The sequence below is a fragment of the Stenella coeruleoalba genome (assembly GCF_951394435.1).
Source record: "Stenella coeruleoalba genome assembly, chromosome: 4".
NCBI lineage: Eukaryota > Metazoa > Chordata > Mammalia > Artiodactyla > Delphinidae > Stenella > Stenella coeruleoalba.
In genome coordinates, this window is record NC_137149.1 from 85,940,307 (window position 1) to 85,960,169 (window position 19,863).

Here is a 19,863-nt window from a genome sequence, read left to right on the forward strand (position 1 = left end):
CCCAGTACCTAGAAAAGAGGTAGGTATCGGGCTGGTATTTGGTAACTTTTCTACACAAAGAAAGCGAGATGGATGAAAGGAAGGAAGGAAGGAAGGAGGGAGGGAGGAAAAGAGGAGGGAAGGAAGGAAGAGGGAAAGAATAAAGTAAAATAAATGAAGGGAGTTAGGGAGAGATGGAAGAAGGAAGAAAAGAAATAAAGGGAGGGACAGAGGAAAGTCAAAAGGTGAGTGAAAGAATAGTATTTTGCATATTACCTTTATAAGAAAGTACCATTGGTAACATCAACTATTAATTTTTGCTTTTAATTAGTATCCCTGTTACTACTAAGAGACCTAGAGAAAAAAGCATTAATTAGAAAAGAAAACAGAAAAATAAAGAAAGGAAGACCCATGAAGATGAGAAAAAGAAATAATATATACAATGAACCAGAACTGGCCTTGACAGTTTGTTTTATTTTGTTTGATGCTCATAAAGGAATCTGTGAGACAAGGAACCTTGAGGTTTGCCAAAGGTCCCTGAGCAATTAAGTTGGAGGCAGTGCTGCCGCAAGCACCCAGGGGAACCTAAGGATGGAGAGATAGTGAGAGGCAGAGCAGAGTATAAATTCAAGTTTCCAATGCCTAACCCTAGGCTTTTTTTTTTTTTTTTTCCCTAGGCTTTTTAAAGCTTCCTCAGACAAAGAAAAAATGAAGAATGAAGAGGGAAAGTAAATCAGGTATCACTTCAAAATGTGTGTCAAGGTATTTTTTAGCAGTGTCATAATTCATCCTAGTAAAGGTATTTTCATTTATATTTGAAGATTGATTTACACATTGAAAAGCTATTACCTAAATAAGCACAACATTATTTGCTTTGAGACAACAACATACGTATTAATACCACCACTCTATTTTCTAGGAATTTATCCAGAAATAATGTTCAAGGATGTGTACAAAGGCATAATAAGTGTATTTACTTCAGCTTGGCATAGGCGGTGGTATGGAAACCTTCTGCTGTATTAACAATAAATAAGATATCTAGAATCAATAGTAAGATAATATTTTAGAGACTTACCTAGGATTTTGCTATAGTATGAATTCCATTGTCCCCAGTAGGACTGAAATATATAATCTTGCAGTGGATAAGATATGGTATTTTTAACCCTTTCGCCAAAGGTCATCTGGTCAGTGAGCTCTGAAAGTGCTGCAGGTACATAGGAGGCAGGTGCTGGGATTTTTCCACAGTGTCTCTCTACTGCTGAGGCTGGAGAGAACTTCAACGTGTACATAAATGGAATTCCTGATTTCAGAGCAACCAGGTCTCCACAGATTGTTACTGGGTCGGCTAGCAGCACATCAAAGCCTCCTTTCTGAAGTCTTGCCATTAACTTGGGGTTCTTTAATACTCAATCACAGATGTGTATATTAATCTGTAGGTAGTAGTTTTCCTAGTTCTTTGTAAAAAGTCCAGAGCATGAGAGGAGTCAGTCTATGATCTATCCACAGCATTATCAGATGTTCAGTTAAGGAGCCGATGTTGCTTTTCTTGTAGGAAACAGATATCACCTCAAAATTCAGAGAATCATCACTGGAGTTGACAAATAGAGTCGCTGATGAAGCCTGTACAGTCACATTGTGATTTCTTGGATTCAACTCTTCCAAAATGATCTTAATGTTTAACCGATGGCTACCATCCGTTGGCTAAATTAGCACATTCCCACTTAGAACGATTTCAATCGGAGTCAAATTAAAAATCAGAAGATGGGAAAACTTCTTAGGCATGGTGATATCCATTATGGAAACCATCCTACTACAGATCTTTTAAGACGAAAAGAAACTTTCAAAGTATATTTAGGTAGATTATTTTTTCAAACAAAATAATATTTAATGCGATGGCTACACTCATTCATAAGTCAATTGATCTATTGACTAAAAGGAAAACAATATAACTCAAATTCTTGAATATATTAATATGATTAGTCCAACAAAAGAAATGAAATCTGGCCCTATTTTAAAGAAAAAGAAGCAGGCAGGTTATAAGCCTGATATCTGTGTTCTCTGTGAAAATAACCATAATTTATAAAATGTGCCTTCAATTTAGTATACCTTTCCCCAAATTGTTAAATGAAAAATAGTATTTCTCACTACTAAAGTCACTTTGCCTCAACTTGCAGAACTTTCAAGCTGGATATCTTTATTATGAGGCATTTCTACATGCATTGTCTGACTCAATCCTTTTCATAATCTTGTTTAGCAGAAGTGATTTACTCCATTTCATGGATAATGAAACTAATGTTGAATTGCATATCCAGAAGCATATTTGACAGAGTAGTACAATTGGGACAACAATCATAACACTATTTCACTCATTTCTGGCTTTTTACAATGTCATGTCTCATCTTTGTTAAGTTTCAGGAACTTTGGCAATGCCCAGTGACCAGCATTATTATCATTTCCCCATGGCTCATATTTAGGAAAATATTAAAAACAAGCTTCCCTTAGAGGATGTTTGCTCAAACACTTCAAGAAGTTTTAGATTAATTGGGTAATAGAGTTAATTACTACACATTTGAAAGAGGACTGTTTTCTTCTCTGATAAAGCAAATTGATCACTGTCTCCTTGTTACAGGGAAATTTTAATTTTCTTCCCTATGATATCTTTATACACAATCAAGGAGATAGCAACCAGCACGCTGAGAAAACATACGCTTTTTACTCAGAGCTGTTTAGTAGCTTAAATTAGGTGAACTCTAGATTTCAACAGCCCCGGATTCAAAAACTGACCTTTAACAAGATTTGTGACCCTGATGAATTACCTAGATCCTCTCAGCCTTAGTTTTCTCATGTGTAAATGAGAGATGATGCTAATTTGTTATATTAAGTTGTAAATTAGCAATAATATCTGCAAAGCTGCTTTGCAGACTGCTTGGTTCAGAGCAAGAGTTTAGTAATGTTAGCAGTTTAATAAATTTGCCTAAAGATTGACCAGTAAATCAGTGGGTTAGCTACAGAATTACTGGCTAGACATGGATGTAATGATACATGTTGAGGTTCTTAGTGAATGCCAAACTGAACAAGGGCAAATATATACTGGTGCTATTTTAAAAGTTAAAATCTTTGAAAGCTGCCATTAAAAAGAGAAAATAAGAACAAATAAAGTGACTAAAAGGATAGAAACCGGGAACTGAGATTGGAAATTAAGTGCTGGGTTTTCTCTTTATGATCTTTTGCCCTTGAATTGTCATTTCAGGACCTTAAGGAACAAAAGGACCAGGAAGGCAGAGAAAGGGAAAGAGAAGAGAGAGAAGTTGTGCTTTTAGAATGATTGTATTTGTGTCCTTTCAAGAGCTAGCCTCAATTTGGTTATAGGGGCAGTAATTTTAAAATTAATTACATTTTGAAACAAAACAGCAGGAGAAGAGTATGACTAATCTTGATGGCCATTAAAATGGCCTAGTGAAGAGAATTTAAAATAGCTTCATAAAGAAATCTGTTGCTGTCATGACCTTATTATAAAAAGGAGACAAAACACAACAACATATAAAGGATAACTGAAAGTTCATTTATAAAATACTGAGATTTGTTCAGTTATTGAAGTCCTTGTAAGTATAATAATTAATTAGCCATTACTCACTAGCAACAGCTATGATAACATTTAAAAGCTTATCAAAATATACCCAAGAATCAAATGCAGGTAGGCAGCCCTAAATTACCCTGCATTTAAAAAAAAATTCAAGCGTTCAAGGAGTTAACTTTCCACTGTTAGGTGGTCTTTTCAGGACAATAATAAAATTATATAATTTAATAAAGACAATAAGAGATAATAGAATTAATTAGTAGCTGATATATATATATATATTATTTTTGTTTTAAAATTATTCTTGGATGTTAAAATGTTTAATCTCACTACCATCAATGTAGAGTTCTGTTCCATTTATTCTATGGTTTCCTGTATACCTGAAATGCTTCATAATTTGCAAATTCAAAAATGATGAAGAGATTAAAAAATAAATTATGTTTGGGGACATATGCAGTATAAGCTTAGATTTAAAATTCCATCAGTGAAAAAATAATATGCTAAATATGCATAATTTCATGAAATAATGAAGTTCTGTAATTTAAAACAATCACATATTTGTTTGCTTTATGAGTTCACTTATAGCTCTTCTGAATACGGTTTCAGTAATAGCATGTGGGATTGTCATTCTATAGCCAACATAAGTCCAGTTTGCCCATCTCCATCATTTTGTATGTAAGAAAATAGACTAAGAGAGGTTTAAATAATCTGAAAGTCACAATGCTGGAAATGCATAAGTATTCTGGTTCCCAGTCCAATGTTCCTTCTTCTATAATCTACTTTTTAAATTGAATAGTTGAGATATATTTTATAACAGTAAAAATTAGAAAATATTACATTTCACAATGGTGAATATTTGATGATGACATCTTAAACATAACTAAAGAGCTCAGAAAATAATTTTAAAAACATATGCCTGTGAAACAATACATAAGTACCATGAGTGAAAAATAGATTAGTCATAGAAAATTTGCACCAATTATGATATTGTTCTTGTACTTTGAATTGTTGGAGAGGAAAAAAACTTTCCCTCTACCTTTTCTAGGTTATTTTGGCTCATCTAAAAATTAAATCGATGTGACACAGATGAACAGGAGAAAAACCAAATTTAGTGACATGCAGGGTCTCCTCAAGACTATGAGGCCCAAGAACAAGTTAGGCAACTGAGGCCTATATGCCACCTGAGGGAAGGAGAACGGGGTAAGTGTTTGGGGCTTTACAGTGGAGGAAGGCAATTCACATAGAGATGGAAAAACAAATATTTGGTAAATGAATATTTGCTGTGCCATAGAGACAATGAGACACAGATTGGACTTTGGTCTCCAGGCCCTGTTGAGTTTCCCTACCACAGTAGGTGTTGTTCTCTGTAGATTTCTCTGGTGAGAGGGCTCTTCCTGGACAGGGCCTCGTATCTAAATTCTTTTAAGCAGTTAAAGGGAAGGTAAAAAGAAAGACTTCCTGAGTCTTTGTCTCTTAAAAGCAATCAGCCTCAGATAATCCTCAAGCCAAAGAGACACATTTTGGGGTGGAAGATTTTGTTCCCCTCAGAATCAATTGCTCCTTTTCATTCTCTATTTTGAAAGAGAGGACTCCAAAGGATAATAAAACAGACATAACTTTTTCAGAATAAGATTTAATGAGGTTTTGTTGGAGAATGTTAGTCATCTGTATAAAACTAAATTAGAGTTAAAGTATCTTAAAATGTATAATGCTATTAATTTGAATTGAGAATGTTTAAAACAACACTTTTGTACAGGAGTTTTTCTTACAAATTTTTTCCCCAAACACATGCCCTGCCTTGAAGCTTTCCTCTTTCTGTGCATTGCCCTGGATGCTAGGATTTAATTGTGCTGATCATTTCTCATTGTCACTCAGATTTGGAGGTGGCTCCAGAGGCCACAAAAGCCTACAAACCAGTCTTCACACTGTTTTAGGGACCTGAGTAATCAACTCTTTAGTAACTTTAAAGTTTTAGCCTTACGTTAGTACTTCAATTTTATTTGAGTTCCTTGATTGGCATTTAGTTAATTCATTTGAAATTGTATTTGTTTTTATTTTCTTCATTTATACATTTTTAATATGATGGATTGTCTCTTTTTTTTTTAACAACTTTTTTGGAGTATAATTGCTTTATAATGGTGTGTTAGTTTCTGCTGTATAACAAAGTGAATCAGCTATACATATACAAATATCCCCATATCTCCTCCCTCTTGTGTCTCCCTCCCACTCTCCCAATCCCATCCCTCTAGGTGGACACAAAGCACCGAACTGATCTACCTGTGCTATGCAGCTCCTTCCCACTAGCTATCTATTTTACATTTGGTAGTGTATATATGTCCATGCCACTCTCTCACTTTGTCCCAGCTTACCCTTCCCCCTCCCCATGTCCTCAAGTCCATTCTCTATGTCTGCTCTTCATTCCTGTCCTTCCCCTAGGTTCTTCAGAACCATTTTAAATATTTTTAGATTCCATATATATGTGTTAGCATACAGTACTTGCTTTTCTCTTTCTGACTTCCTTCACTCTGTATGACAGACTCTAGGTCCATCCACCTCACTAGAAATAACACAGTTTGTTTCTTTCTATGGCTGAGTAATAGTCCATTGTATATATGTGCCACATCTTCTTTATCCATTCATCTGTCGATGGACACTTAGATTGCTTCCATGTCCTGGCTATTGTAAATAGAACTTCAATGAACATTGTGGCACATGACTTTTTTTGAATTATCGTTTTTTCAGGTTATATGCCCCGTAGTGGGATTGATGGGTTGTATGGTAGTTTTATTTTTAAATTTTTAAGGAACCTCCATAGTGTTCTCCATAGTGGCTGTATCAATTTACATTCCCACCAACAGTGCAAGAGGGTTCCCTTTTCTCCACACCCTTTCCAGAATTTATTGTTTGTAGATTTTTTGAGGATGGACAGGGTGAGGTGATACCTCATTGTAGCTTTAATTTGCATTTCTCTAGTGATTAGAGATGTTGAGCATTCTTTCATGTGTTTGCTGGCAATCTGTACATCTTCTTTGGAGAAATGTCTATTCAGGTCTTCTGCCCATTTTTGGATTGGGCTCTTTGTTGTTTTGATATTGAGCTGCATGGGCTGATTGTAAATTTTGAGATTAATCCTTTGTCAGTTGCTTCATTTGCAAATATTTTCTCCCATTCTGAGGGTTGTATTTTGGTCTTGTTTATGGTTTCTTTTGCTGTGCAAAAGTTTCTAAGTTTCACTAGGTCCCATTTGTTTTTTTTGTTTTTATTTCCATTTCTCTAGGAGGTGGGTCAAAAAGGATCTTGCTGTGATTTATGTCATAGAGTGTTCTGCCTATGTTTTCCTCTAAGAGTTTTACAGTGTCTGGCCTTATATTTAGGTCTTAAATCCATTTTGAGTTTATTTTTGTGTATGGTGTTAGGGAGTGTTGTAATTTCATTATTTTACATGTAGCTGCCCAGTTTTCCCAGTACCACTTATTGAAGAGGCTATCGTTTCTCCATTGTATATTATTGCCTCTTTTATCAAAGGTAAGGTGACCATATGTGCATGGGTTTATCTCTGGGCTTTCTATTCTGTTCCATTGATTTATATTTCTTTTTTTTGGCCAGTACCATACTGTCTTGATTACTGTAGCTTTGTAGTATAGTCTGAAGTCAGGGAGCCTGATTCCTCCAGCTCCATTTTTCTTTTTCAAGTTTGCTTTGGCTATTGGAGGTCTTTTGTGTTTCCATACAAATTGTGAAATTTTTGGTTCTAGTTCTGTGAAAAGTGCCATTGGAAGTTTGGTAGAGATTGCATTGAATCTGTAGATTGCTTTGAGTAGTATAATCATTTTCACAATGCTGATTCTTCCAATCCAAGAACATGGTATTTGTCTCCATCTGTTTGTATCATGTTTAATTTCTTTTATCAGTGTCTTATAATTTTCTGCATACAGGTCTTTTGTCTCCTGAGGTATGTTTATTCCTAGGTATTTTGTTATTTTTGTTGCAATGGTAAATGGGAGTGTTTCCTTAATTTCTCTTTCATATTTTTCAGCTTTAGTGTATAGGAATGCAAAAGATTTCTGTGCATTAATTCTACCAGAAAACTACTAGAGCTAATCAATGAATTTGGTAAAGTAGCCAGGTATAAAATTAATGCACAGAAATCTAATTTGAAATTTTAAACTTAGGTGAACTTTCCTTTTTTCCCTTTGTTTTATCCTGTATACACTGAATATTGTCTAAAGCTTTCTTTTTAGCCCTGGGTCTGGCATTAAATCCTTCACCACTTCCTTGATTGTAACCTCAGGCAAGTTACTCAGCCTCATTACAAACTAGGGGAGAATGACGGTGCCTATTTTCTGTAGTTATGAGTACTAAACGAAGCAATGCATGTAAATTATTCAGAATAGCATTTGCACTCAATAAATGTTAGCTATATTTGATATTGTAGGGAGAGAATCTGACTTTAAAATGATCAATTTAACCAGATCAGATCACCTAGATCTCATCACTTGGACCCACCTCCCCTCTTCCACTACTCAGACAATGGCCCCCTGGGGCACCTGAGCTTCAGTGCAGATGTTCCCAAACACTTGCAATTTTCTCCACAAGTGTCAGTCATGCTCAGTCTCCAGGCACATCACAAATGATCTATCACTAACAATATATGCAGTTGCAAAGTTCAAAAATGATTTAAGAAATACACAGATATAAAGCTCAAGATTATACCTACAAAGATTAAAACCTTCATTCCCTTTCATTGAGTGGGAGCAAAAAAGAGTGAAAGCTCTTTCTGGGAATTGTGCATGTCCCACAGCAACTTCCATCTTTGTTGTCATGCCACCTATGGCTATCATCTGGCTGATGGGTAATTGTGTAAAAGGGAATGCTACCAGTGGTGATTTGAAAAATTCTAACCAATCAAGGTTAACTTAAATTTTGAAATAGAAGAAGAAAGGAAGGAAGGAGAGAGGGAAGCAAAGGAAAGACAGGAAGAGAATAAAAGAAAGAAAAAGAATGTTCCAAACCAAAATGTATTACTCTTCAGGGAAAAGAAGAGTATATCCCAATATACTTTTTCTCTTTTAAAATGACAACTGGAAATCAGGCACTGTGCAGATATACACACTCAAATATGTCTAATTTCTAGCACTTTATTACATTAATTACCTGTGCTTAGTGAGTACCTCGTTCATGTGAAGATCTGAATACTATGGTCAAGCTTTTTTCTTTAATGAAGGTCTACTGTTTTTCCTATTGAACTTAATATATTTGCATGATTATCTATTGTTATTATAGATGGCATTCATTTTTAGAGATTATTCATATATAAAAATACATTGTATATTTATATAAATCTAATATGTAAAAGTTACTCACAAAAAAATATTTGTTTTTATAGTGGCCACAAGGTAAAACTGTTGGTAGCAAGAGGTAATATTTATGGATTATAAATATTTTTACTGGCATTAAAATGCTACATTATCATTTCCCTAAATGTTTCCCCAATTTTGGTGGCAGCTTTTTTGTTGTTAATATAAACAAAAATAAAATTTACCTGGATCAACTTTAGACAAATATATTTGAAATCTGCAGAAGCCGTTTCTAACTTTCAGTTAAAGTGAAGCTCTCTTAAGACCAGAAAGCTATCCTCAGGCAAATTATCCCAGGCAACAGAATTGCTATGCCTAAAGGAATAACAAGGTGCCTAGTGATAACATGGCCCAATTAAATTCAATTCAGCAAATTAAATAGGTGAGAAATAGAATAGCAGATTGTAAAAACTAAATATATTGAAAGGAAGAAGAAAAGTACCCAAGAAAGTTTAAACCTAAAATATTCTGAATAATTGATGAATTTGTACCTGAAGATTTTAAAGGAGAGAAAAATTGTTCTAGACGCTTTGGTGTCAGAAAGAATTGTTTGAAAATTCTCTCAACCTAATAGCTATATGATTTGATTTTAACATGTTCACTATTTCTAAGCCTCAATATTCTCATTTGTGATAGTAGATTTTTCTTCACAAGTTCATTGCAAGGATTAAGGTATATATTACATGTGAAGCACTTATCAACAAATATTGCCTGCTCTTACTATAATGATATCCAGGAGTTTCAACCAAATACCTGTTACCTGAAATAAAAGAAGTAATTTTCACATGATAATATCCAATTCCTAGCAATTAGCAGAGATGGACTCACTCTGAGGTCTTATAGCATACCACTGCAGAAAAATAATGTTATAGAAAGAAAGTTGTCCTCTATTTATTTACTCAGGTGTGACAATTTGAGAACTGAGTAGATATGGATTTGTTGCAATGACTTTGATTAGAGCAGTCAAGCTAAATTAAAAGGTAAATTCAAATTGGAAATAAGTTATTTTTCCAAGTCAGTTCCGTTCATCATCCTCATTTATCATTCCACATGTACAAAGTCTTGCAAAAAAATAAATTACTCTGTCATGTCAGTACTTTCATTTCTTACCTGACCTTTGGAATATGAGTGCTCAAGTCCCTGGACATCAATAAAAATATTGTGTTTTAGTACAACAAAGTTTAAATAGCCATTCTAAGTCGGAAGAGTATAATTTGATTAGAAACATGAGATTATCAAAATCAGAGAGTAAGAACCTTTCTAGAAATCTTCATTACATTCCCATGAAAAAATTGTTAAGAAATATTATTCTAATATCTTAAGATGGGAAAATAGTGTGGTTTTATTACCAGTATTAACTTACAAGCAAAATACAATGAAACATGTGATTTTGAGATTGCCAGCATGGAGAAGGTTTATCTAGGGATAATTTCACCAATATAAATAAAGAACATCATAATCCTGATAATTATTATCTCAAGTTGAGAACAAGTAGTTGATAAAAACATGTGATGAGATGAAAATGTACACACATACTGTGACCAAGGAACTCTCCATGTACATTCCTCTAGTTCATTAACTGAGATTCTGCACATGTTCAGATGTCACTGTTAGTTTACTACATGCATGAGGAGATTAAAGAGTTTTCAAAATTTGACAGCTTTGTTACCTTATAAAATTGCCATTTCTTTGTCCTCTTTCTTAATTTTTAAGGTCCAGTTTTAGCCCTATGATGTTGACCATTCACTTTTATCTTCGTAGGGTAGTTCACGATTGTCATAGTAGCTGAGCTTATTCTCTCTAAGAATCAGAACAGGTAGACTTTTGTTTGGATTCCAGGAGATAAATATCTGTTTTTGAGTTTGGGAGCAACTATTTAATATATCCAGAGAATATGATCAGCCAGTTGTAACTTACATCCCTCTTCATACTCCTCACCCATAAACCCACTCATATACTGTCAATTAATTTATAACAAAGGAGCCAAGAATATACAGTGGAGAAGACAGACTCTTCAATAAATCATGTTGGAAAAACTGCACAACCACATGTGAAACAATGAAACTGGACCCCTATCTTACATCATGTACAAAAATTAACTTGAAATGGTTTAAAGACTTTTGTGGTTTGAACTGAAACCACAAAACTCCTAGAAGAAAATATAGGTGTTAAGCTCCTTGACATAGGTCTTGATGATGTTTTTTGGATTTACTACCAAAAGCAAAAGCAACAAAAGAAAAAATAAACAAGTAGGACTACCTCAAACTTAAAAGCTTCTGCACAAAAAAGGAAACTATCAACAAAATAAAAAGACAGCCTATCATATGGGAGAAAATATCTGCAAATCATATATCTGATAAGGGGCTAATATCCAAAATATATGAAAACTTATACAACTTAGTAGCAAAAATACAAACAATATGACTGAAAATGGGCAGAGGATCTGAAATGACATTTTTCCAAAGACATACAGATGGCCAACAGATACATGAAAATGTGTTCAACAACACTAATCATCCAAGAAATGCAAATCAATTTGACCTTCATAAATACTGAATCATCAGTAATACACAGCACACACATGCTATTTTAAGACTCCACAATATTGGGCACACTGTTTCCTTCCCCACACTTAATTTGCAGGAAAACTTATATTCACTGTTTAAAAATTTCCTTTTGAGGTGCAACACCTCAACTCTGAAGTTTTTCAGAATACCACTCTCTCTCGTCACATACTGTCTGTCTCCTTTATACTATCTCTGTCCTTTATACATATTTCCATTACTCACCTCATTCATACTGTAAGTATTCCTTTTCATGTCTGACATCTCTTCTGCTTGACTGTGAAATCCTTGAATCCAAGAACTTGGTCTCAGTCTTTGTTGTAACCTCTCTATCTAAGGGAGAGCCTAGTAAACAGTAAGAAATCTATGTGCAATAATCAAACATTTTCCATAAACATGTATGTTTTTAAATACACACGCACAAATGTTTACAATAATGGGCTTGTAGACAGCTTAATTTCTTCCAGCTTTTTGCATACCCCACTGAAGTTTCTAGGCAATTTCTATTTTCAGTGCAATATCTAAATGAGAATTTAGTCCTATTTTTAAACTTAGGTATTTGTCACCAGAATGTTATCCATAAAAGAACTTATTTGGTACCTTCAAGTCCATAAAATTAGAAAACAACACACTGTAGCTGCAAATCATAGTGTCTTTTATGTTCTTTCCTGCTGTCAAATGATAGTAATAGACAGTAATCAATATGTAGGATTGAAGAAGAATAGCCATAGGGAAATAGAGAAGAAGTGATACAAAGCTCTGTTTGTTCAAACTTAAATAATAAAAAATGTAACATACCCAAAGATTTACTATAGTAGGAATCCCATGATTTCCAAAGCATATTAAACATGTAGTCCTGTAGATGGTAGGAAATGAAATTTCTTATTCTGTCGGTGAAAGACATCTGGTCAGTAAGTTCTGATAAAATAGCAGGAACATAGGAAAGAGGGTATGGTACCTTCCTGCAGTGTTTTTCCACTGTTGAGGCTGGAGAAAACCTCAAAGAGTACATAAATGGAATTTCCAGTTTTAAAGCTATTATATCACCACAAGGAAATACTGGATCTGATACCAAGACCTCAAATTTGCTTTTCTTCAGCTTTTCCTTTAGATTTTGGTTTTTGAGAACACCATCACAGACTTCTCTAGCCACCATATGGAAGTCCTTGATGACTTTGGCCATCTCCTGATAGAATCTCCAAATGGTTAAAGGAGATGGTCTATTTTCCATCCATGTCAAAACAAAGTCCTTGATCAATCCTTCTATTCTTTCTTTGCCAAAGGGCACTTTAGATATTTCAAATATCAGAGATGGGTTAGAGGTCGGTGTGATGAAAAGTGCACCAGAAGCAACTAAGACAGTCACATTATGCTCTTTTTTAATTAGCTCATCTATAATTGTCTTAACATTTAGCCAATGACTACCTTCTATTGGCCAAATCAAAACATTCCCACCAAGAGTGGTTCCTAAGAGACTTATCTGAAGAGCCAACAGCAGAATGTTCTTCTTCAACATGATGTCGCTTGATGTAGAAGATTCAATGAGGTGTGGCACAAATGAATTTCTCTGCTTGTTAAGCAAAAAAGGAGAGACAGATTATTTCTAAGTTTTGATTCAAACCACTGATACTCTTAAGAGCCTTCTCTCTACAAAATGATATTAGTCATGGTAGCTCTATAATCATAGTTTTGTGATAATTGGAGATTTAGGGGTATCATGTGTCTTGTCTCTCAACCTGTTGCTTTAGCTTTGGTGATGATTCTGGCTCTCTGATCCTTTTCTTGAAGTTGATCCTTCAACCCTTCCTTTGCATCTTATAATTGTTAAATTATTACTACTAAGCTGCTTAAAGCCACTGTGTATCTCAACTCTACACTCAGGCCTAGGTACCAAAACCTCAGAGAGGGCTAGAACTTACTCAGAAATGTAGAGTTGCTAATGCTATAGATTTTCCAAGATTTAATACATTTTATATAATGTCATTAGTAACAATTAAACTTTTTAAGTAGTTCTTAGTTGTTAATAGATAAGATTATTGCAAAGAGAATACTTACAAAATGCAAAGTACAAAGAAATATAGTGAGTGCAATATTTATTACTACTTTAATAATATGTTTAGGAAAATATTTTATGTTAATGAATTACTGAGAAAAAATTACAAGTAAATAAATAAACTATGTGCAAGTAATATATACAAGAGATGATGGGTAATGTTACATGTGAATAGGAGCTATTTGAAGAGAATTGCTAATTCAAACATCCTTCTTTTGAAAGTGCTGCTCAAAAGCTAGCTAAGCCTATGTGAATAAATTATTTTACATCTAGACTCAGATTTTAAAATTGTTACTAGCATTTAAGTGTTCACTATTTGTCAGACATCGTGCAAAGTGTTTTACATGCATTAATGTCATTTACTTCTCACTAAAGAAAAGATCCAGTGAAGCAGTTACTCTAATTATTCCCACATAAAGAAAGAACCGTTGCTCAGAGAAGTTGAGTAACTTGACAAGTTCATACAGCAAAATAAAGAAGGAACTGGTATTAACAGAATTAAGGTTCCTTGCCTCCCATAGCCTACTGTGTCAAACACTAGGATAGATTAGCCCATGAGAACATATCATGTCTGCTTATCAACTATAAGACACCTATGTATATGAACCATAAACTGCCCCAAACATGCTGAGACAATATAAAAGACACAATATAAATTTGTGTAAGTCACACTGAACAATGTAGGATCAAGTCATCCCAGTAACATAATCTCTATGAAAATTGTGTATGTGCATGCATATGTCTATGAGTAAGCAGAGATGAATCTTTTTGTTTTAATGTCTGTTGAAATCAGAAATCTTATTTTTTTTTTTTAGTGATGTCTCTTCTGAGCTCCCCATCACCAAAGATAATCTGTAGTGAAACATTAACTGCTTCATTAAAACAGTTACTACCTTTTACAAAGTACTATTCAAAGCTTAGCAGAGTAATCAGACAGTTCATGGGGTGGATTTCAATTCAAGCCTCTGTGCAGTAGGATTTTATGGTATGCACAAAACTTCTGTCTGCTGCTGTCACCCTGGTCCACAGTTACTTGCCAGGAGACTTTCAAATAGTTGATACACTAGGATGAACAACTGGTCACAGTGTACTACTATTTTATTCATTTTATTTACTAGCAGGGAATCAGATCCAGTTTAAACAACTAAAATATAGTCTTTATTCAGGTTATATGTGTTGACTGGGTACTTACTAGGCACAGAACTCCCTACTAGGCAAAAGATGAATCAAAGAGATACTAATATTCATCTTACAGTCTATCAGAGGAAGATAAGAAAATTGCATACATAAATGTAACAAAAATCGGCATAGCATATTAAAGTCAGCATGATATTATAAAAAGAATTTAGTTTTTAGAATCAGGCCAAGAAGTCCTAGCTCAACATTATGCTGCTTAATATTTACAAAGCTTAGGTTTTTCATCTGGAAAATGAAAATTAAAACAACTTAGGATGCTTCTGTGAGTATAAAATAATACAACAAAATAGATAATAAAATATTTATTAATATATAATAAATGAATAACTTACAATAAATACTATAAATTATGTAATTATATATACAATATATAAGATAAATATATATTTAAATAAATAAAATAATATAGATTAAGCAACAAGTATAGTACCTGGAGTAAAAGACATGTTTAAAATCTATTCTCTCTCTCTTTTAATTCCTTCTCCTTCTCTTAATTAGAGAAAATGCTAAGTGCCATCAGATGAAATGACACGGTTAAAAAAACTGTTTCAGAGCTCTACAGAGTAGAGTTGCTTTCAGGTTTCTTTTTGTGGGGCATAAGGATACAAGAGTCTTTTTGAGAGATGTGGTCTATGACACTCATCTTGGAGTCTGAAGTATCTGGACATTAGTGATGAGTAATGTGCACAAAAGAAACCAGAGTTATATCATAAACTTTTTGATTTAAAAAATATCTTAGTAATATGACAAGTGTTAAGAAATTTGTCAAACTATTGAGGTTAAATTTTAGATTTGTTTGTGTTCTTAAATTTAATAGAAAACCAAATGAAGAAATTATATTGACCATAGACGTTTAAAGAGGGTGTAAAAAAAGGTTTTTTTGAAATGTGAGGATCTGAAAATGTGATTTTAATTATTCTGACCTTAAGAGCACTGAAAAGCTAATATACTCTTTCCAGAAAATTTTTGAGAGACTACAGCTAAAAACATGATTAATATATTTGTGAAATCAATTGAATTCAAAGAAAAAGCTAACATATTTGAAAAGAAGCTAGTGTATATGAATATTTTTATCATAGATGATGATAATAAAAAATGTGCTTTACCTAATTGCACAAAGGAAGCAAGCACAGTATTTACAATAACAAAATTGGTTGCACAACAGGATTTTGTTTAGAGAACCTTTAAATTTTCTTTTGTTAATAAATAAATTTGACTTTGCATAAACTTATTTGAGATTTATTTGAGATATATGTATACTTAAAATATGTAGATATAAAAAATCCACTGCACAATATTAAGAAAATAAAATACCTATCGAAGGATGTCATCTTGATCTTTATACATGTTCTATCGTAAAGACCATAGTGGTCACTTGTGAGAATCACCTTTGCCTTCACCATACATCAGTATAAATCTTACTTGTTACTTTATGTGTTGGCTAATGCAGGAAGAAATAAGTTTTCCACTGGTTGGAACTGAGGTAAGTGAAGTTTTAAAGAGACCTTTGGGCTCACGTTTAGATAAAACTCTCAATTTACTGCTCTATAATACAATTCCCTCAATATCTATAAAATTATTGTGAATTGTATAACTGGAGCTGGGGAGGGACCCTCAAGTTATTTCCAGAAACCTGAAAACTTTTTCAAAGGGAAACAATGAAACAAACCAGAAGTTAACCATCAAACTTGTAATGATTGATATTTCTTTTAGAAGAAAATATAAAGTCTACATGTACATTACACATTGCTTATGTATTGCTTGTCATGAGATTTAAAAATTTCTTACCTGAAGTTTCCAGCCAGAACTTTAATTGTGCTCATTTGCCACCAGGAAGAAGTTGAACTTAGATAAATGCTAGTTGAGTAAGTATAAATGATGAGAAATATGATCTTAAGTGGAGAAAATATTATACAGATCATTTTACTCTTTGCATTCCCCCCCATTACATTATAAAGCAGATTAACATTTTGTTAAAGGTGTATCCTTCTACTGGTTCCCTGGAGACTATTTGAATTGAATATTGCCTTTGCTATCATGGTCTCTGCGGCCTCCCACCTCCACATCATCCAAGTATTTCTGGATGTATCTGAAATAATTACTAGTAATGATTAATAATTGGGTTATTATAAGAAGTAGATAAAATTAATATCTCTCAAGTTCATGAAACATAAAATTATTATTATTATTTATAAAGAGAATAATTTTTTAAATTTGAAGTGTCTTTCTTCTTTTCTGCTGAGTCCTGTAATGGTGATAATAGTTTATGTTAATTCAAATACAGGAACCACGGCAGAGCTGAATTGCTCTGTAGAATGAAGAACCATCTCTGGAAAATCCTGGTGGTTTTACTTATCTTTGCATTTATATATTTAATAAAGGTACTAATTTAGACCATTAAATAAGTGTTTTAAAGCTGCACACTTTCATTATGCAATATCCTTGAGAGTGAAAATTACAATTAAATTTCTTTGTGCAACCATTTTGAAGGGGAAAAAATAATACCTGAGTATGTCTTTTAGCAGTGTCCCAAATATGGCATTTAGTAAATAAGTACTGGAATAGAACATGACCATTTATTGTTGGACCATTTATTGTTGTAATTGATAAACAGATGTGGCAAAAAATTTCAAACGGATTGTAAATAGGGATTAGTCTCACAGAGATGCATTTTATGTGATGGCAATGGAGGGGAAATAAGGAGAACAGTGGAGGTGCCACAAAGCATTTCAAGTTTAGTTCCCTTAGATTGCATACACGTGACTGTCGGTATTCTTTCTCAATTTGTGGAGTTCAAGTTCAATCTAGATAAAAGAAAATCAGTACTGTACATGTTTTATAGAATAATTCTCCATCTTTGAATTGCTAATATAATTTACCTATCAACTAAATAGAATAAGTCTAAGTAAATATTTCAAGATAAGTCTATAGGTAAAAACTTTTCTGAATCTTTCTACACCTAGTAATATATTTTTCACCTTCACACCTGTATGACAGCATGGGTGATAACTGATTTCTTTGACCCTGACATTTTCCACTAAATATCTAGTAGATCATATTGTATTGTGGTTTTCCAACTCTTGTTACAAAAGACAACAATGAAATCGACAACTTTTTCTGCCAAAATGCCAATGTGTGTGCAGTTGTTGGTGTGTGTGTGAGTTACATTATTCCTATAAATTATTTTGTCATAATTTGTCTAGGTAATGTTGATGGAAACAATCAATAAAAAATCCATAATAGGAATAGAAAAGAGTTTTATTTGAGCCAAACTGAGTACTATCGCCTAGGAGACACAGATTCAAGAAGGACTTGAATTGTGTCCTGTCAGACTACAAAATGGAGAAGTCTTATAAAAGCAAAAAGTGCAAAATTACATAAGTTGTTTGTCAAGGATTATAACCAGACCTGGCAAGAAGAGTGCTTGTTAAGCAAAGATTGGTTGTGGTCTGAAATGATTGCATAGTTACAAGGGGAGACCTTGAGACTAGAAGGTTGCAGTTGGCAACTTCCGGTAGATATTATTTTGAGAATGACTCATGATGTCCTTGAGCCTAATACAGTTCAGAGAATTCAAGTAAGTTCTCAGTGACACAGGTACATTGTCTGAACCCATGTCCACAATGGCCATGCAGCTCCATTTTGAATTCCTGAACCATATTTATAACATTTTGATTTTTTAAATGCATTCTTTTCTTTAATGGTTAAATCAGATGTACAATGCATGCTTAATTGGGCACAAACAGGTTGTTTATTGGTTTTGGTTTTTTTGGGTTTTTTTGAAGTATAGTTGCTGTACAATATTAAGTAAGTTACAGGTGTATAATATAGCGATTCACAATTTTTAAAGTTATATTTCATTTATAGTTATTATAAAATATTGGCTATATTCCCTGTGTCGTACAATATATCCTTGTAGCTTATTTTATACTTAATAGTCTGTATCTCTTACTCCCCTACCCTTATAATTCCCCTCCCTGCTTTCCTCTCCCCACTGGTAACCACTATTTTCTTCTCTGTATTTGTGAGTCTACTTCTTTTTTGTTATATTCACAAGTTTGTAGTATTTTTTAGATTCTACATATAAATGATATTATACAGTACTTGTCTTTTTCTGACTTATTTCACTTAGCATAATGCCTTCCAAGTCCATCTATGTTGCTGCAAATGGCAAAACTTCATTATTTTTTATGGCTGGATAGTATTCCATTGTCTATATATACCACATCTTTGTTATCTATTCATCTGTTGATGGACACTTAGGTTGCTTCCATATCTTGGCCATTGCAAGTAATGCTGCTTGAACTTTGGGGTGCATGTATCTTTTCAAATCAGTGTTTTTGTTTTTTGGGGCTGTATACCATGGAGTGGAATTGCTGGGTTATATAGTAGTTCTATTTTTAGTTTTTTGAGAAACTTCCATACTGTTTTCCCCAGTTGCTGCACCAATTTACATCCCCACCAACAGTGTATAAGGGTTCCCTTTTCTCCACATCCTCGCCAACATTTGTTATTTGTGTTCTTTTTGATGATAGCCATTCTAACAGGTGTAAGGCGATATCTCATTGTGGTTTTTATCTGCATTTCTCTGATGATTAGTGATGTTGAGCATACTTTCATGTGCCTGTTGGTCATCTGCATTTCCTCTTTGGAAAAATATCTATTCAGTTCTTCTGTCCATTTTTTAATCAGGTTACAAACAGGCTGTTTTGATTAGCCTAAAGTTCAAGTTAAATCATGTGTAAGCCAGAATGACTTCTCCATACTTTAATATGGAAAAATTTCTTCCATCAGTAATGAACTCATTCAATATATGTGTATTCTTTTTAACTTAAAAATTTTTCTTTGATAACTTTGATTTTTAAAAAAATGCTTTCTTATTCCGATTGGATCTCAGTATTGTAAAACTTGTATTGAACATTTTCTTACCTGAGTTATTGTTTTCCTATGTGTATCACTTATGTATTGCTGTGAAAAACATTACTCCAAAATTTAGTAAATGACAATCATTTTATTTTCTACCAATTTTGTGGGTCAGCAATTTGTGCTGGGCAGTTCTGCTGATCTCACTAGATATCCCTCCTTCTGTTAAGGTCATCTAGTGACTCTATGTGATGGCTAATTTTATGTGTCAAC

The 19,863-nt window shown here is 33.6% G+C and overlaps 1 protein-coding gene across 1 annotated transcript in view; it reads right to left on the reverse strand.

The window, feature by feature from the left end:
* Positions 1–13,207, reverse strand: part of LOC307185508 (UDP-glucuronosyltransferase 2A2-like) — a 46,947-nt gene extending 33,740 nt beyond the window's left edge. The window contains 4 exon segments of the mRNA XM_079919819.1: positions 1,055–1,385; positions 1,389–1,416; positions 1,418–1,666; positions 12,272–13,207. Coding sequence (XP_079775945.1) covers positions 1,055–1,385; positions 1,389–1,416; positions 1,418–1,666; positions 12,272–12,993 — 1,330 coding nt within the window. The 5' untranslated portion in view covers positions 12,994–13,207.
* Positions 13,208–19,863: the final 6,656 nt, after the last annotated feature.